The sequence below is a fragment of the Salvelinus namaycush genome, chromosome 27 (assembly GCF_016432855.1).
Source record: "Salvelinus namaycush isolate Seneca chromosome 27, SaNama_1.0, whole genome shotgun sequence".
NCBI classification, from domain to species: domain Eukaryota; kingdom Metazoa; phylum Chordata; class Actinopteri; order Salmoniformes; family Salmonidae; genus Salvelinus; species Salvelinus namaycush.
Genome location: NC_052333.1, coordinates 4,203,430 through 4,223,107, shown reverse-complemented (window position 1 = coordinate 4,223,107; position 19,678 = coordinate 4,203,430). Strand labels below are relative to the sequence as shown.

General features: G+C 47.2%; 1 protein-coding gene and 1 long non-coding RNA gene across 2 annotated transcripts; one reads left to right on the top strand and one right to left on the bottom strand.

The window, feature by feature from the left end:
- Positions 1–1,243: 1,243 nt before the first annotated feature.
- Positions 1,244–8,828, bottom strand: LOC120022627 (RNA-binding protein 43-like). Its single transcript, XM_038966605.1, has 4 exons — positions 8,629–8,828; positions 2,922–3,109; positions 2,675–2,763; positions 1,244–2,320 (listed from the first exon to the last, which is right to left on the bottom strand). Exons 2-4 carry the CDS (start codon positions 3,100–3,102, stop codon positions 1,436–1,438), a joined length of 1,155 nt encoding a protein of 384 aa, XP_038822533.1. The 5' UTR covers positions 3,103–3,109; positions 8,629–8,828; the 3' UTR covers positions 1,244–1,435.
- Positions 8,829–11,373: 2,545 nt separating this feature from the next.
- Positions 11,374–18,169, top strand: LOC120022071. The gene is made up of 3 exons (XR_005472586.1): positions 11,374–11,467; positions 17,094–17,333; positions 18,122–18,169. It is a non-coding gene; the product is annotated as an uncharacterized LOC120022071 (long non-coding RNA).
- Positions 18,170–19,678: the final 1,509 nt, after the last annotated feature.

Here is a 19,678-nt window from a genome sequence, read left to right as displayed (position 1 = left end):
ACATCATCCGCCCTTTCTGGCCTCAAGACCTCCCGTGTAACTCTAAGCTCTTTTATTTTCACCGGGGAATCAGAGTGACTTCTTCCCCTGTGAATGGGAGTGGGTGTAGAGGGCACAGCGCTTACTGTAGCCCCTTGTACAACCCTTCCATGTTCATTAAACATGACATTTTTGTCATTCAGCAGACGCTCTTATCCAGAGTCACTGCACAGTTTGTGCATCCATCTTTAGATAGCTAGGAGAGACAACCACATGTCACAGTCAAAGTCAGTACATTTTTCCTCAATAAATGATCTAAGCTAGTAAGAAAAGAGTCGTGCCAGTGTCAACAAGGGTGTTCGATAAAGATACTGAAGAGGTGGGTTTTCAGATGTTTTCGGGAAGATGGGCAGTGACTCAGCTGTCCTGATTTTAGGGGGAACTGGAAGCTTGTTCCACCATTTGGGTGCCAGGACAGAGAATAGGTTTGCCTGGGATGAACGGGAGCCAGGCTCACCCTGGCATTTTTCTGTGTTGGGAAAGCTACTCAGAAAAGACAGTTTAGCAAGCTACCAATTACCTCACACTGGAAGAAGTTAAGAAAAATAGTTTACTTAACTAGTTAATTTGAAAGGTAGTTCACTACATCCAAACTACTTTGTGAAAACGTATCATATCTAAATCTGAAAATGTCAGACTACAAATTGCAAGAAGAGATCACTTTGGGGTCATCTATTAACAGAACGTGTCATTTATCCTAAACACAAAATCGAAATTATGGCCTACTTCACTCCTTTTATTTTAGCCAAAAATGTAGTGTGTAGTTCCAGTAGTAAGCTACACCGCTACATGGTAAAACAGTAGTGTGTAGTTCCAGTAGCTAGCTACCCCGCTACATGGTAAAACAGTAGTGTGTAGTTGCAGTAGTTAGCTACCCCGCTACATGGTAAAACAGTAGTGTGTAGTTCCAGTAGTTAGCTACACCTCTACATGGTAAAACAGTAGTGTGTAGTTGCAGTAGTTAGCTACACCGCTACATGGTAAAACAGTAGTGTGTAGTTCCAGTAGTTAGCTACACCGCTACATGGTAAAACAGTAGTGTGTAGTTCCAGTAGTTAGCTACACCGCTACATGATAAAACAGTAGTGTGTAGTTCCAGTAGTTAGCTACACCGCCACATGGTAAAACAGTAGTGTGTAGTTCCAGTAGTTAGCTACACCGCTACATGGTAAAACAGTAGTGTGTAGTTCCAGTAGTTGGCGACACCACTACATGGTAAAACAGTAGTGTGTAGTTCCAGTAGTTGGCTACACCGCTACATGGCTAAAACGTAGTATGTAGTTCCAGTAGTTAGCTACACTGCTACATGACAAAAAGTAATGAACTCCTGCAAACACTATCTAGATTTGAATTTAGTTCCACTACCACCAAGCTACTGCAAAATGAAGTTAATTTACTAGTAATCTGGTGCAGGTGCAGACACAGGGTCAGGTACTGGGCCAGGAGGCCATGGGATGGGAGCACCATGGGTACTCCTGTCCAGTACCCTCCCTGTTAGCCCAGCTGGTAGCAGGTCTATGGGTTTTCCCAGGAGCCTCTGCTTCATCTCATAACTTTCCTTGGAAGGTCCTACAAGGCGGAGGAGATCTCCAACCTGATTGACGAGGACAGTAGGATAAATTATATTATACTTCTGAACCAGTTGGTGAATTCTAACCTGTCGGTCGCGATCGAGTGTCCATAGTGGGATTTCTTGAGTTCGTAGTCTTAAATGAAGCTTGGTGAGAAAAACTTGCAGCTTTTCCATAACCCTCTCTGGATTCTTCCCTTCAAGGAAAACATAGCGGAGGTCGGAACCTTCAGCTGGCTTAACATCCATTTGAGTTGTGTGACCTCCAAGAATGGAATCAATGTCCTTTTTCCTGACGCACAGGGCATAACGGAGCACATCTGCGTCCGTTATGAAGAAGACCTCACTGCAAGATGGGGTCTGGGAGATGGGTTCCACTGGCTTGGGGGATAGGTTCCTCATATGGGTCAAGTTGTCCTCAACATACCCTGTTGCTTGTGGGCTGGGAAATGGGTTGCAGCGGATTGAGGATTTGGAAATGGCCCCAGAGGCATTGCTATTGAGACTGGATGGCGAAGGGCTTCTGTGGCGCAGGGTGTTAGTGTCCTGGGGTAAGACATGCTGCAGTTGGGCCTCCACTGCACTGAACTTCTGGATGGAGCCCTGAATGGGTAGCTGACCATGGGGAATCTCGTTCACAGGCTGGATCACCTCCTCGCTGTCCTTGGAGAACATGCTCACATCCAGATTGGCCTTGACTGGCATGTCCACCTGCGACACACACATACACATAAATAAAACAAGAGAAAAAAATATAATTCTTCTGCAATGCTCGTTGGTCTTGGAATGACCTGCAAACGACTTGAAAACTGAAGGAGATGGTGTTGCTTACTGAGTTTAAAGCTCTGATAGAGAAACAAATGTTGTTGACCACTAATTGTTTTTAATGTAAAGTATTGTATGTACATGCTGACTACTTCGTCCTGACCTCTTGCCAGCTCAACTCAAAAAATAGTATTCCAACATCAAGAGTTTATTCCCTGGTAAATGAAAGGTTCAATAAAGGAAATTGTAACCATACTTTTTAGAGGACGTGGATTGCAATATGATGGGTCTTTTAACTACCTCAGGCCTATTAGCTTTCCTGATTTTAAGAGGAAAGTGTTGTCCATCCACTTCTAAGACATGGGTCTGCTGCAAAACACGTGCAGCCACTGCAACAGAGAGGAAGTAGGTTGTTAGATGAATGACATGGTTTTACCATAAATGTATCCATATATTCTGTAGCAAATAGTACATTATCACAAACTAATATTAGGCTATGTGTACCTAAAAATAGGTGTCTGTAGTTTCATCCATTCGATAAGCCTACCTTCTGGATCCTCAAATATGACAAAGGCCTGTCCTGGGCTGTAGGATGGAAACTGTACTCTCTTCACCTCTCCTCCCCCGTTCCCTGGTCGTTGGAAGTGTATTGTGAGCTTGTCAACCATTCTAACAGAGGCAAGGATATCATCGGGGACGCCAAGAACCTCCACGGGTGTTCCCTCCATGACAATACTGGGGAAAGGGCATAGAGGTGAGCAATGACCACAGGTGACACCACCTCATGTTGTAAACTATCAGACTGCTGTAACCCGATTGGCTGAATGTGATATGCAACATCCGGGACTAGCATTAGCTAATCCATTAAGCATGGAGGTGGAAAATGGTGTTTCATAAAGAAAGGATGCATATTTTTTCATGTTTTTCCCACCTTCTCGACATTAAATCGAGTTAAGGAGGAAATGGATGACTTTGTAGCCTGAATGGAGAATGTTTTATGTACCACCCGGTCCACAGGGGATACGTAGGGCCCTATAAAATCTGTTACATTTTTTTGCCTGATTCCGTTTAGTTTTTTCCCCAAATTCCATTTAGTTTTTCCAGATTTCCGTTTCCCCCGTTTAGTTTCAGGTTTCAAAAAGAAAACATTTCAGAATTGAATGTTCTAAGTCCACAACAATGTTTAAACCACATCAGCAGACCATTTTAGAGGTCTGGAAAAAATTGAAAGACATTTTAATGTTTTGGCTAAGCAGTGTTTCTGTAGCACTCATGTGATTGCAGAGTTCGTAAAATGGCCACCTGGTTTGAAGCAAATAATCATTCCGCCAGGTAGGCACAGGCTACTTTTGAATTAACATTCATTTGAGAAGGTTTTTGGGAAAGCCTTTCCGTTTCTAACAGAAGGTTATCATTAGAATCATCGCTAACGGATATGCAAAGTGGAGACAAAGTGTGCAAATACACACAGACTGTGGCATTCTTGTGCCGTTTCAGAAAGTTCCATGAAAATACAAATCACTGATGTATTTTGTTAATGTCTTACGACTCACTTCGCAAATTAATGCATTTTCCAATAAGTCCAATTGTTTTTGTTGATTTCCTACAAAGTTCAATTTGTTTTATATTGTTGAATTCTATTTTAATGTCTGGATTACATGATTCTGTCCACAATGTGGATTTTATAGGGCCCTAGATACGAGTGTATAGCCAGCTGCATAAGATAAGATGAAACGACTCAATATCGCAATCTACCGGCCTCTCACGGAGTTGAGAGCAGACTAGAGTTTTTTTAATTAACCTCCGACTCCTTTGAGTCGCTATGCGTCAATAACTAGTGATGGACACGAATCATTCTGAAGCGTTGAGGTTTTTCAGCCAATTGTGTCAAATAGGTTCATTACTCGAGGTTTTAATCAACACAGTGTACACTAGTGGCACCTGCTGGTCAAAATAATTTAGAGCAGCCATATTATTATAGATGATATCCCACAGCCCATAGCGCGTCCGCAGCGTAGCCTTTTTGCCTTCTACCAGAGTAGAAGAGGGAGGCCCAACTCGGCGGAAAATCTGTCTCCCTCCGGCAGGAGGCGTTTTTCCCCTTGTTTTGCCCACCAAGCAAGGAGCTTTTGTATGGAGGTCAATGAGAGTGTGTCGAACTAAAAAAATGTATGGCTTATTTGCTACATGAGGTTTATTTAACTGAATAGAAGTTTCGTAATGCTTAAGTTGTTACGAGTGTACTGATATAAGTAGGACACGTGACATCCCGGCAACTTTGAGAAAAAACACTTAATATCGGAGTTGTCTCGATGGCTATGCATATTCATGACATGAGTCTAGTAGCATAGCATCTCTCGGTTGACGTCAACAACCCTCATCGAATATTCCAAATGTATCCACCAGTCCAAAGAAAGGATAGGCGGGAGCTAGACCGCTTTGTGGACAATGACTCCCATTGTTGTTTTTAAACATTACTTAATTTTTTTTACATTAACCTAATAAAAATGATTTTGTGGGAATGACGAGCAGTAGACCTAATACATTATCACAGCATATTGGTTATATGCCTGGCCTGCCAATATTGTTCTTCTCAGACCATATTATATTTTAAAACTCAAGCTTGGATAACAAAATAGATCAGTTGGTGTAGCACTTGCAAGGCACAGCTGAGCATAAATTGAAATAATTTGCTTTTGTATTTTACTGGACTGATGGTACCTCCGGCATCTGTCATGGTGCTTTCAAGACAACTCAACAGGTTAAATCATGACGTCCGTGATCTGCAGGTCAGAAAGTCGGAGCTCTAGAAACATGCCCGAGTTTCCGACATGGAATTCTGAGTTGGATGACCATTCAAAACAATTTTTTCCAGTTGGATCTCGTTTTTTTTCCCCAGAGTTCCCAGTTGTCTTGAACGCACTGAATTCGGAAGTCTGAGATTTCAGAGTAAAGAATTCACAGTTGTTTTGAACATGGCCTTATTCTCAGTGGAGGGAGGGAGCAAGAGAGCAGCAGAGGGTCTGTCTCTCATGGTCCCTGCTCTCTCCTTCCTTTCCTCTGGTGAGACTGACCAGAGAGAGGGGACAGTCTTCCACCTGATGGCGAATCTCGAGTCGTACCGCATCTGCCTCATGCATAAATTCATGTTGTTCCTATGACCAGAGAAAGTGAAATATTCCTCGATATTAAAATAATAATAAAAATGACTATGGTTACACTTGTCTACTTATTCATTGCACCTCCAGCGCGATTGGGAGAAGCGCATTTTATGTTTTGTAATAGTGTTGAATAAAAACAGTGTTGACAGCGGTGAAAACTTAAACATACACACTCCTAACAACAGCAGCTCTTTGCTATATTCTTTGACAGTCTCTCTCTGGTCATGGTTTTAAAAGTTATGAAAATCTCACGTAGGTTAGTATCAAACTTTTCTGTGGCTGGGGAAGCTGTAGGCAAGGTGCTTTGAGCTATCAAGTTGGTCAGCGCAGTAGGTCGCACTTGATTTAGCCACAGATCTCCCGGTCCACAGATCTCCCAGTCCGCCAAGTTCCTCTTTTCAGACAAATGAAATGGTTCAAAATGGGAACACTTTGCGCAGAGCTTCTGAATCAAGTGTACCTACTGCCAACAGTGCAACATCCATTTGAAAAAGTAATGCCTTGAAGATAGACCAGTTGAACTGGTTGGTGACCACTGGACTATGCCTCAATCTCAAACTAGTCGGAAATAGGAAACTCTGATATTTCTCACTGGTTGTAGTTATACACATGCCGTGTTCAACCAGTTAGCAAGTCTAATATTTTCAAGTATCCTAGTTCCGACTAGCACGTGAATGCGGCAACTGTTTCGAAGTACACTGCTTAGCGATCTCGACACATGCCTTGGAGCTCCGGCATCAAACGTACCATCACTAGTCAATACTAGAGGTCGACCGATTAATCGGAATGGCCGATTAATTAGGGTCAATTTCAAGTTTTCATAACAATCGGTAATCGGCATTTTTGGACACCGATCATGGCCGATTACATTGCACTGCATGAGGAGACTGCTTGGCAGGTTGACTACTTCATATGCGAGTGCAGCAAGGAGCCAAGGTAAGGTGCTAGCTAGCATTAAACGTATCTTGTAAAAAACAATCAATCTTAACATAATCACTAGTTAACTACACATGGTTGATGATATTACTAGTTTATCTAGCTTGTCCTGCGTTGCATATAATCGATGCGGTGCCTGTTAATTTATCATTGAATCACAGCCTACTTAACAAGCGCATTTGTGAAGAAAATCACTGTCGTTGCACCAATGTGTACCTAACCATAAACATCAACGTCTTTCTTAAAATCAATACACAAGTATATATTTTTTTACCTGCATATTTAGTTAATATTGCCCGCTAACATGAATTTCTTGTAACTAAGGAAATTGTGTCACTTCTCTTGCGTTCTGTGCAACAGAGTCAGGGTATATGCAGCAGTTTGGGCCGCCTGGCTCGTTGCGAACTGTGTGAAAACTTTCTTCCTAACAAAGACAGCCAACTTCGCCAAACGGGGGATGATTTAACAAAAGCGCATTTGAGAAAAAAGCACAATCGTTGCATGAATGTACCTAACCATAAACATCAACGCCTTTCTTAAAATCAATACACAGAAGTATATTTTTTTTAAACCTGCATATTTAGTTAAAATAAATTAATGTTAGCAGGCAATATTAAACTAGGGAAATTGTGTCACTTCTCTTGCGTTCATTGCACGCAGAGTCGGGGTATATGCAACAGTTTGGGCCGCCTGGCTCGTTGCGAACTAATTTGCCAGAATTTTACGTAATTATGACATAACATTGAAGGTTGTGCAATGTAACAGCAATATTTAGACTTATGGATGCCACCCGTTAGATAAAATACGGAACGGTTCCGTATTTCACTGAAAGAATAAACGTTTTGTTTTCAAAATGATAGTTTCCGGATTTGACCATATTAATGACCTAAGGCTCGTATTTCTGTGTGTTATTATGTTATAATTAAGTCTATGATTTGATATTTGATAGAGCAGTCTGAGTGAGCTGTGGTAGGCAGCAGCAGGCTCGTAAGCATTCATTCAAACAGCACTTTCGTGCGTTTGCCAGCAGCTCTTCGCTGTGCTTCAATCATTGCGCTGTTTATGACTTCTGCACTGTTGGAGCTAAGAACACAAGCATTTTGCTACACCCGCAATAACATCTGCTAAACATCTGTATGCGACCAATACATTTTGATTTGAGTGGTAGAGGAAGATGGTTACAGGGTGAGGGATACTGAGAGGATTCCTGTGAGTAGGCAGAGACCAAGAGAGTGATGGGAAGAATGTGTGCTTCAGTAAGGTGGGCTTTTTAGCATTCATAGCCATGGTTGTCAATTATACTGCAGAAATGGATCAGAAGTCACAGAAAATAGAAGTTGTGGAGGCAGTAGCTGAGAAGTACTTGGGATTGTGAGGATTTACTGCAGAACAGTTGCTTTGGGTGTTGAGTGGTAAGTGGTCTGTCCTCTCAGACCATTGGTCTGGAGTAGTATTAGATCGGGTTAAATAGTGGAGGGGGTGGTGTTTTTTTGGTGTTGTTGTGAGGGCAATTTTCCTTTTTCCCAATGTTGTATTACGGTATCAAGAATGTAATGTAGGTAAGTCATGAATGGCATCACACACCAGTACAGTAGGTGGCGGTGTATACAACAAAAAGTTGGCTGCGATCTGCCAAACAAATCCTAAAGATGAAGAAGTACAGTCTGTGGTTCTATTTGATTGATTAACGTTTTATTAAAATGTATGGATTTAAGCAAACAAAGAACGGCACGCAAAAACATACAGTAGGTAAGGGTTTTAGAATGTAAACATTTTTAAATATTGGCGCATAGCAACTCGAAAGATCATAAAAAACTCTAGTATATTGTACTTGGCAATGTAAAGTGAAGAAATGGAATGTAACTGAAAAAGTAATTATTGACAGTACGAAATATTCAATTGACAGTACGAAATATTCAATTGACAGCACGCAATATTATTGCATTAAATTAACTGTGTATGGATGTGAGTTATCTACGTTCTCTTAATCAATGTGATTTGTTCTACGTTTGCCAATATTGTAATCCTATTCCCAATTTCCCGTTCCCGTTGTTCACTAAGAAAACACAGAAAATATACTTGAGGTAAGTTATTATGCATTAACAGCAAACATGTTTTTATTTTCCTTCAAAAAGTTGTCATTTGAATCAAACTTACCTATATCGGGTTGTCGGTTTGTTCAAAATAAGGTCGTCACCACTGAAGTATGGTCGTCCCTGTGCATTTCGAGAAAACCTCAAGTAAAAAGTTGTGCGCGTCACGCATAGACTAATGCTGCGTTCAAATTTGAATCGGAACTAGGAAACTCGTACATTTCCGACTTGTTTATTCGTTGCGCGGGCACGTGTATAACTAAAACCAGTTAGTAACTCGGTAAATTTCAGAGTGAACGCGGCAGAGTCTATGGGCGATGCTGCTGACAATGTTTCACTTTCGATTCTCTCGAAATGCACAGGGACGACCATACCTCCTCCTTCCTCTATTTCTTTAAGTTCTATTGGCGAATCGCAACCAACTGACAAGTGCTTCCATCGCCACCTACTACACTGAAGTAGTACTACTCACCACTATATTCTCTAAACTAACCCTGAATTTCTAATCAAATGTAATCTCACTACTAACCTCACTACTCCCATCACCTACACCCCAAAATACCACCCACTCCCCATTACCGTCCAACCTCTCTGACCCTGTCAAACAACCTCTCCCTTTCTACATCATACGTTTCACAATATAATAATACATGTTCAACCGTTTCCTCTACCATACAGCCATTACTTATTCCAGTACCATGTTTCCCTGTCAAATTTGAAGATGAATACAATCCCATATGCCCTAATATCATCCTACACATCTTCCCTTCTGTTTCCATTATATGACACTATCTCCCGTACAGATTTTATTGTGCTATAAACATGTCTGCCCTTACTAATTTCATCCCATTATCTGCCAAGCAATCTAACCCATTTTTCCGAATTAACGTTTTAATTTCCCCTCTGCCCAACTGCACCTGTGTATCCACAATATTATTTGTCTGCTCTTTGTGTAATTATATCTACTACATCATGTCCATAAACTCCTGTATGACCAGAATCCAATAGAACTGAATACCATTTCCGTGTTACCCTGACAACAGCATCATTATGTCTACCCATAAACCCTCACATTCCGACTTCCCAGATCGTAAACTACACAGTCCCGACATATTACTACTCTTCTTGGTTACACCTCCTCTATCCATTGCAAGCTAACAATTATGGCAACCATTTCTGTTGAATATACAGATAAATAATTTGTTAGTCTCTCGCAGAGATCAACATTAAACTCAGGAATAAATTCACCTGTTCCCGTCTTCTCATTCATGGCATCCTTTGAACTATCTGTACACACTGCAAGATGAGAATAAAACGGATTACTAATATATTGATCCACTATTGTTTCTACATGTTTCTACATTATCTTCTTCACACCACTGTTTATTATCTTCGATCAGGCTCAGATCAACATGTTGGGTAAAATGCCATTTTGTCGCTGTTCTTTAATCAGGTCGGTAAATAAATATCAATTACGGTCCCATTCTCATTTGCTTCTAACAGTACCAAGAATTAGAACAGGTCATGGTAGAAATAGTTTTAGTTACTTAGCTCCGTGGTCCTGGAATTCTCTCCTGAACATTTTACAATTTGATGATCTAGTTTCGTTGCTGGAGTTTAAACACTTGATCGGTGTATATATCACAGAGTGTAATTGTTTTTAGGCCAGCTGTTTTTAGTCAAGACTTGTGTTTTTAACGTAAAATGTTTTTTGTTGTATTGTATGTGTGTTTATAGTTTTGTTTAATGTTGTGTTAGTGTATGTAAGGTGTTTTGTCTGAAACGTTGTTCCCTCTGCTGCTATTGGACCAGGTCTCTCTTGGAAAAGAGATGTTATCTCAATGAGAAAAACCTGTATGAATAAAGGTAACGATGTGGTCTTGTATAAAATGAAAGGATACCGTTTATCTTTTCCAGTGATGAAGACATGGACGTCTTATGGTATTGTCTCATGGTATGTTTTAATTCTGTAATGTATTGATTGTTGCTGCCTTCTTGGCCAGGTCTCCCTTGAAAAAGAGACTCTGGGTCTCAATGGGCTTTTTCCTGGTTAAATAAAAATGTGTCAAAAATTGTTTTGGGGGTTTGCAAAATAGGTCAACTTTGAGCACCTTTATCTCTTGAATGTTTTGGCATTCAGGTCCACAGTCACTTTCTGAGCAATTCTATCATTAAAATCAAAAGAGGTGCTGTCAAAAAGTGATTGAATTTACCATAAACACATGCAATATGAAAATATGTCACATATTATTCTGTGATCATTTGTGATTTGAATCTTGAGTTGATATATTTTGATAAAGCTAGCACAACTTCTTACCTATCCTTGTGCAGTGGCTGCCAGTGTCTTACCTATCCTTGTGCAGTGGCTGCCAGTGTCTTACCTATCCTTTTGCAGTGGCTGCCAGTGTCTTGCCTATCCTTTTGCAGTGGCTGCCAGTGTCTTGCCTATCCTTTGGCAGTGGCTGCCAGTGTCTTGCCTATCCTTTTGCAGAGGCTGCCAGTGTCTTGCCTATCCTTTTCCAGTGGCTGCCAGTGTCTTACCTATCCTTTTGCAGTGGCTGCCAGTGTCTTACCTATCCTTGTGCAGTGGCTGCCAGTGTCTTGCCTATCCTTTTCCAGTGGCTGCCAGTGTCTTGCCTATCCTTTTGCAGTGGCTGCCAGTGTCTTGCCTATCCTTTTCCAGTGGCTGCTAGTGTCTTACCTATCCTTTTGCAGTGGCTGCCAGTGTCTTACCTATCCTTGTGCAGTGACTGCCAGTGTCTTACCTATCCTTTTACAGTGACTGCCAGTGTCTTATCTATCCTTTTGCAGTGGCTGCCAGTGTCTTGCGGTGGATCACTGTCTTGGAAGTGGAGGGACACCGCTGTCATCTTGTCAGACAGTCGAGAGCGGACAGGCCTGAGGTAGTGAGAAGAAGCCCCTTCCTATTCTATTATTATGTGCATGTCCTCTACAAGTATGGTTCTGTTCAAGGGTAAAGAACATCCTTGATGTGGGCCTGTTCCCCCAATACACTCAGCCCCAACACACTCAGCCCCAACACACTCAGCCCCAACCCCAACACACACAGCCCCAACCCACTCAGCCCCAACACACTCAGCCCCAACCCCAACACACACAGCCACAACCCACTCAGCCACAACACACTCAGCCCCAACCCCAACACACACAGCCCCAACCCACTCAGCCCCAACACACTCAGCCCCAACCCCAACACACACAGCCCCAACCCACTCAGCCACAACACACTCAGCCCAAACCCACTCAGCCCCAACCCCAACACACACAGCCCCAACCCACTCAGCCCAAACCCCAACACACACAGCCCCAACCCACTCAGCCCCAACACACTCAGCCCCAACCCCAACACACACAGCCACAACCCACTCAGCCACAACACACTCAGCCCCAACCCACTCAGCCCCAACCCCAACACACACAGCCCCAACCCACTCAGCCCAAACCCCAACACACTCAGCCCCAACACACTCAGCCCCAACCCCAACACACACAGCCCCAACCCACTCAGCCCCAACACACTCAGCCCCAACCCCAACACACACAGCCCCAACCCACTCAGCCCCAACACACTCAGCCCCAACCCCAACACACACAGCCACAACCCACTCAGCCACAACACACTCAGCCCCAACCCACTCAGCCCCAACCCCAACACACACAGCCCCAACCCACTCAGCCCAAACCCCAACACACACAGCCCCAACCCACTCAGCCCCAACACACTCAGCCCCAACCCCAACACACACAGCCACAACCCACTCAGCCACAACACACTCAGCCCCAACCCACTCAGCCCCAACCCCAACACACACAGCCCCAACCCACTCAGCCCAAACCCCAACACACTCAGCCCCAACACACTCAGCCCCAACCCCAACACACACAGCCCCAACCCACTCAGCCCCAACACACTCAGCCCCAACCCACTCAGCCCCAACCCCAACACACACAGCCACAACCCACTCAGCCACAACACACTCAGCCCCAACACACTCAGCCCCAACCCCAACACACTCAGCCCCAACCCACTCAGCCCAAACCCCAACACACACAGCCCCAACCCACTCAGCCACAACACACTCAGCCCCAACCCACTCAGCCCCAACCCCAACACACACAGCCACAACCCACTCAGCCACAACACACTCAGCCCCAACCCACTCAGCCCCAACCCCAACACACACAGCCCCAACCCACTCAGCCCCAACCCCAACACACACAACCCCAACCCACTCAGCCCCAACCCCAACCCATTCAGCCCCAACCCCAACACACTCAGCCACAACACACTCAGCCCCAACCCCAACACACTCAGCCACAACACACTCAGCCACAACACACTCAGCCACAACACACTCAGCCCCAACCCACTCAGCCCCAACCCCAACACACACAGCCCCAACCCACTCAGCCCCAACCCCAACACACACAGCCCCAACCCCAATACACTCAGCCACAACACACTCAGCCCCAACCCCAACACACTCAGCCCCAACCCACTCAGCCACAACACACTCAGCCCCAACCCCAACACACACAGCCCCAACCCACTCAGCCACAACACACTCAGCCCCAACCCACTCAGCCCCAACACCAACACACTCAGCCCCAACCCCAACACACTCAGCCACAACACACTCAGCCACAACACACTCAGCCACAACACACTCAGCCCCAACCCACTCAGCCCCAACCCCAACACACTCAGCCCCAACCCACTCAGCCCCAACCCCAACACACACAGCCCCAACCCACTCAGCCCCAACCCCAACACACACAGCCCCAACCCCAATACACTCAGCCACAACACACTCAGCCCCAACCCCAACACACTCAGCCCCAACCCACTCAGCCACAACACACTCAGCCCCAACCCCAACACACACAGCCCCAACCCACTCAGCCACAACACACTCAGCCCCAACACCAACACACACAGCCCCAACCCCAACACACTCAGCCCCAACCCCAACACACTCAGCCCCAACCCACTCAGCCCCAACCCCAACACACTCAGCCCCAACCCCAACACACTCAGCCACAACACACTCAGCCACAACACACTCAGCCCCAACCCACTCAGCCCCAACCCCAACACACTCAGCCCCAACCCCCTCAGCCCCAACACACTCAGCCCCAACCCACTCAGCCCCAACACACTCAGCCCCAACCCACTCAGCCCCAACCCCAACACACTCAGCCCCAACCCACTCAGCCCCAACCCCAACACACACAGCCCCAACCCCAACACACTCAGCCCCAACACACTCAGCCCCAACACACTCAGCCCCAACCCCAACACACTCAGCCCCAACCCCAACACACTCAGCCACAACACACTCAGCCACAACACACTCAGCCCCAACCCACTCAGCCCCAACCCCAACACACTCAGCCCCAACCCACTCAGCCCCAACACACTCAGCCCCAACCCACTCAGCCCCAACACACTCAGCCCCAACCCACTCAGCCCCAACCCCAACACACTCAACCCCAACCCACTCAGCCCCAACCCCAACACACACAGCCCCAACCCCAACACACTCAGCCCCAACACACTCAGCCCCAACCCCAACACACTCAGCCCCAACCCCAACACACTCAGCCACAACACACTCAGCCACAACACACTCAGCCCCAACCCACTCAGCCCCAACCCCAACACACTCAGCCCCAACCCACTCAGCCCCAACACACTCAGCCCCAACCCACTCAGACCCAACCCCAACACACTCAGCCCCAACCCACTCAGCCCCAACACACTCAGCCCCAACACACTCAGCCCCAACCCACTCAGCCCCAACCCCAACACACTCAGCCCCAACCCACTCAGCCCCAACCCCAACACACACAGCCCCAACCCCAACACACTCAGCCCCAACACACTCAGCCCCAACCCCAACACACTCAGCCCCAACCCCAACACACTCAGCCACAACACACTCAGCCACAACACACTCAGCCCCAACCCACTCAGCCCCAACCCCAACACACTCAGCCCCAACCCACTCAGCCCCAACACACTCAGCCCCAACCCACTCAGCCCCAACACACTCAGCCCCAACCCACTCAGCCCCAACCCCAACACACTCAGCCCCAACCCCAACACACTCAGCCACAACACACTCAGCCACAACACACTCAGCCCCAACCCACTCAGCCCCAACCCCAACACACTCAGCCCCAACCCACTCAGCCCCAACCCCAACACACACAGCCCCAACCCCAACACACTCAGCCCCAACACACTCAGCCCCAACCCCAACACACTCAGCCCAAACCCACTCAGCCCCAACACACACAGCCCCAACACACTCAGCCCCAACCCCAACACACTCAGCCCCAACCCACTCAGCCCCAACACACTCAGCCCCAACCCACTCAGCCCCAACACACACAGCCCCAACACACTCAGCCCCAACCCCAACACACTCAGCCCCAACCCACTCAGCCCCAACACACTCAGCCCCAACCCACTCAGCCCCAACACACTCAGCCCCAACCCACTCAGCCCCAACCCCAACACACTCAGCCCCAACCCACTCACCCCCAACCCCAACACACACAGCCCCAACCCCAACACACTCAGCCCCAACACACTCAGCCCCAACCCCAACACCCCCAGCCCCAACCCCAACACACTCAGCCACAACACACTCAGCCACAACACACTCAGCCCCAACCCACTCAGCCCCAACCCCAACACACTCAGCCCCAACCCACTCAGCCCCAACACACTCAGCCCCAACACACTCAGCCCCAACCCACTCAGCCCCAACCCCAACACACTCAGCCCCAACACACTCAGCCCCAACCCACTCAGCCCCAACACACTCAGCCCCAACCCACTCAGCCCCAACCCCAACACACTCAGCCCCAACCCCAACACACTCAGCCACAACACACTCAGCCACAACACACTCAGCCCCAACCCACTCAGCCCCAACCCCAACACACTCAGCCCCAACCCACTCAGCCCCAACACACTCAGCCCCAACCCACTCAGCCCCAACACACTCAGCCCCAACCCACTCAGCCCCAACCCCAACACACTCAGCCCCAACCCACTCAGCCCCAACCCCAACACACACAGCCCCAACCCCAACACACTCAGCCCCAACACACTCAGCCCCAACCCCAACACACTCAGCCCCAACCCCAACACACTCAGCCACAACACACTCAGCCACAACACACTCAGCCCCAACCCACTCAGCCCCAACCCCAACACACTCAGCCCCAACCCACTCAGCCCCAACACACTCAGCCCCAACACACTCAGCCCCAACACACTCAGCCCCAACCCCAACACACTCAGCCCCAACCCACTCAGCCCCAACACACTCAGCCCCAACACACTCAGCCCCAACACACTCAGCCCCAACCCACTCAGCCCCAACCCCAACACACTCAGCCCCAACCCACTCAGCCCCAACCCCAACACACACAGCCCCAACCCCAACACACTCAGCCCCAACACACTCAGCCCCAACACACTCAGCCCCAACCCCAACACACTCAGCCCCAACCCCAACACACTCAGCCACAACACACTCAGCCACAACACACTCAGCCCCAACCCACTCAGCCCCAACCCCAACACACTCAGCCCCAACCCACTCAGCCCCAACACACTCAGCCCCAACCCACTCAGCCCCAACACACTCAGCCCCAACCCACTCAGCCCCAACCCCAACACACTCAGCCCCAACCCCAACACACTCAGCCACAACACACTCAGCCACAACACACTCAGCCCCACCCCACTCAGCCCCAACCCCAACACACTCAGCCCCAACCCACTCAGCCCCAACCCCAACACACACAGCCCCAACCCCAACACACTCAGCCCCAACACACTCAGCCCCAACCCCAACACACTCAGCCCCAACCCACTCAGCCCCAACACACACAGCCCCAACACACTCAGCCCCAACCCCAACACACTCAGCCCCAACCCACTCAGCCCCAACACACTCAGCCCCAACCCACTCAGCCCCAACACACACAGCCCCAACACACTCAGCCCCAACCCACTCAGCCCCAACACACTCAGCCCCAACACACTCAGCCCCAACCCCAACCCACTCAGCCCCAACACACTCAGCCCCAACACACTCAGCCCCAACCCACTCAGCCCCAACACACTCAGCCCCAACCCACTCAGCCCCAACACACACAGCCCCAACACACTCAGCCCCAACCCACTCAGCCCCAACACACTCAGCCCCAACACACTCAGCCCCAACCCCAACCCACTCAGCCCCAACACACTCAGCCCCAACACACTCAGCCCCAACCCCAACACACTCAGCCCCAACCCACTCAGCCCCAACCCACTCAGCCCCAACCCCAACCCACTCAGCCCCAACCCACTCAGCCCCAACGCACTCAGCCCCAACACACTCAGCCCCAACCCACTCAGCCCCAACACACTCAGCCCCAACCCCAACACACTCAACCCCAACACACACAGCCCATCTCAACCCAGGCCATCTCCAATTACAGTAATGGCACCGCAATGTATGCTGGGAGCAGAAGTCCCATTTCGGTGAATGGAGAGCAGTTCGGACACATCCTGCCGTCTTCTTCACCTACCGACTCCTCATCGCGGGAGTCAGGGTCCCCTCGTAGCCTGGCCAGCCCCCAGTGGAGAAACCCATGTCCCAGCAGGTCTCGCAGTGGCAGATCATGACAGATCTGAGCCTATAGAGTGCTGTGGTGCTCGAGGGGAGGAGACAATAGAGGGTAAGAGCCTATAGAGTGCTGTGGTCCTCGAGGGGAGGAGCCTATAGAGTGCTGTGGTCCTCGAGGGGAGGAGCCAATAGAGTGCTGTGGTCCTCGAGGGGAGGAGCCAATAGAGGGGAGGAGCCAATAGAGGTGAAGAGCCTATAGAGTGCTGTGGTCCTCGAGGGGAGGAGCCTATATAGTGCTGTGGTCCTCGAGGGGAGGAGCCTATAGAGTGCTGTGGTCCTCGAGGGGAGGAGCCAATAGAGTGCTGTGGTCATCGAGGGGAGGAGCCAATAGAGTGCTGTGGTCCTCGAGGGGAGGAGCCAATAGAGTGCTGTGGTCCTCGAGGGGGGTGGTTGATACACTTAGGTTGGAATCATTAAAACTCGTTTATGTAAACTTCCAACTTCAACTGTATTTAAATTAACTGATTTCCTTTTATGAACTGTAACTGAGTAAAATCTTTTAAATTGTTGCATGTTGCGTTTATATTTTTGTTAAGTGTATATAGTCTAAATGGATCTTTAAAAATAAAGTCTTCACTATGTATTTCGAGAACTGAAAGTGAAAGTTGCGCATATTTCTCAGGATTGCAGCTATGGGGCGCTGTGTGACAACATGAAACTAGGATTCTGTAGTTTACTGCAATGGCCTATGTCAAATACATGGTGTCACGGCTCCTCCTCTGCAGTGCAGGGGGCGGTTCCTCCTGCAGGCAGAGGAGGGTCGTTAGTGATTGGAGCCACCTGGGCTCAGGGTATAAAACTGCTTACTAATCACCTCTCTCTCTCTCTCTGCTCCTCCAGGTATGCTCATGATTTGTTTGTTCCTTTGTAGTTTTGCATAGTTTTCACTCAGTCATGTTCACACACACTTATTCATGCATCCATGCACTTTACATACACCTTACATTATAATACTTCCACACCTCATTCCTTTCTTAGTTTTAAGTTAATAGTTTTGTTTATAATAAAGAACACTTTTAATTGGCCTATACCTGTTGTTCGTGTCCCCTCATTTTTGTCACAGGCTATGAGCCGGCTTGTGACAATGGTCAAATGAATTATCTCATTGTTGGAATGCCATCAATGCAGTTGAAATACGCGTAGGGCTGTTTTCAATATATATCGATACCAAACACTATTGTATTAACATTATCTTTGTTAAAGTATACAAATACTAGGTACCAAAGCCACTCACAGGGTTGGTTAACTCACGGTCTCTCCTGTCTACCAACGTAGGTAAGTCAGCCTTTAGTTTGAACGCCGTCCATGTTTGGAGTCATTTATAAACCTCATTAAATCTTGGATCCCTGGTGCCAGTAGGGCATTTCAGAATGCTGATGAGGAATACGTTCACTGCGGTTTAAAAGTGTTTTAGTTGATTGTGGTGGTTTATTAGTGTTGAGGTGTGGTTTATTAGTGTTGAATGTGGTCTATCTGCTGTGTCCTGTAGTTTATTAGTGTTGAATGTGGTCTATCTATCTGCTGTGTCCTGTAGTTTATTAGTGTTGAATGTGGTGTATCTATCTGCTGTGTCCTGTAGTTTATTAGTGTTGAGATGTGGTCTATCTATCTGCTGTGTCCTGTAGTTTATTAGTGTTGAGATGTGGTCTATCTATCTGCTGTATCCTGTAGTTTATTCGTGTTGAGATGTGGTGTAGTTTATTCGTGTTGAGATGTGGTCTATCTGCTGTGTCCTGTAGTTTATTCGTGTTGAGATGTGGTCTATCTATCTGCTGTATCCTGTAGTTTATTAGTGTTGAGATGTGGTGTAGTTTATTAGTGTTGAGATGTGGTCTATATCTGCTGTATCCTGTAGTTTATTAGTGTTGAGATGTGGTCTATCTATCTGCTGTGTCCTGTAGTTTATTCGTGTTGAGATGTGGTGTAGTTTATTAGTGTTGAGATGTGGTGTATCTATCTGCTGTATCCTGTAGTTTATTAGTGTTGAGATGTGGTCTATCTGCTGTATCCTGTAGTTTATTAGTGTTGAATGTGGTCTATCTATCTGCTGTATCCTGTAGTTTATTAGTGTTGAGATGTGGTCTATCTGCTGTATCCTGTAGTTTATTCGTGTTGAGATGTGGTCTATCTGCTGTGTCCTGTAGTTTATTAGTGTTGAGATGTGGTCTATCTATCTGCTGTGTCCTGTAGTTTATTCGTGTTGAGATGTGGTGTAGTTTATTAGTGTTGAGATGTGGTGTAGTTTATTAGTGTTGAGATGTGGTCTATCTATCTGCTGTATCCTGTAGTTTATTAGTGTTGAGATGTGGTCTATCTATCTGCTGTGTCCTGTAGTTTATTCGTGTTGAGATGTGGTCTATCTATCTGCTGTGTCCTGTAGTTTATTAGTGTTGAATG

What these genes read in the sequence shown, in the direction of transcription:
- LOC120022627 (XM_038966605.1), bottom strand. Translation starts at nt 3,102, where the DNA reads ATGGAGGGAACACCCGTGGAGGTTCTTGGCGTCCCCGATGATATCCTT. An exon ending in CATATTTGAGGATCCAGAAG is followed by an intron (nt 2,764 to 2,921) that starts GTAGGCTTATCG and finishes TCTCTGTTGCAG; the next exon opens with TGGCTGCACGTGTTTTGCAG. An exon ending in GGAAAGCTAATAGGCCTGAG is followed by an intron (nt 2,321 to 2,674) that starts GTAGTTAAAAGA and finishes TGTGTGTCGCAG; the next exon opens with GTGGACATGCCAGTCAAGGC.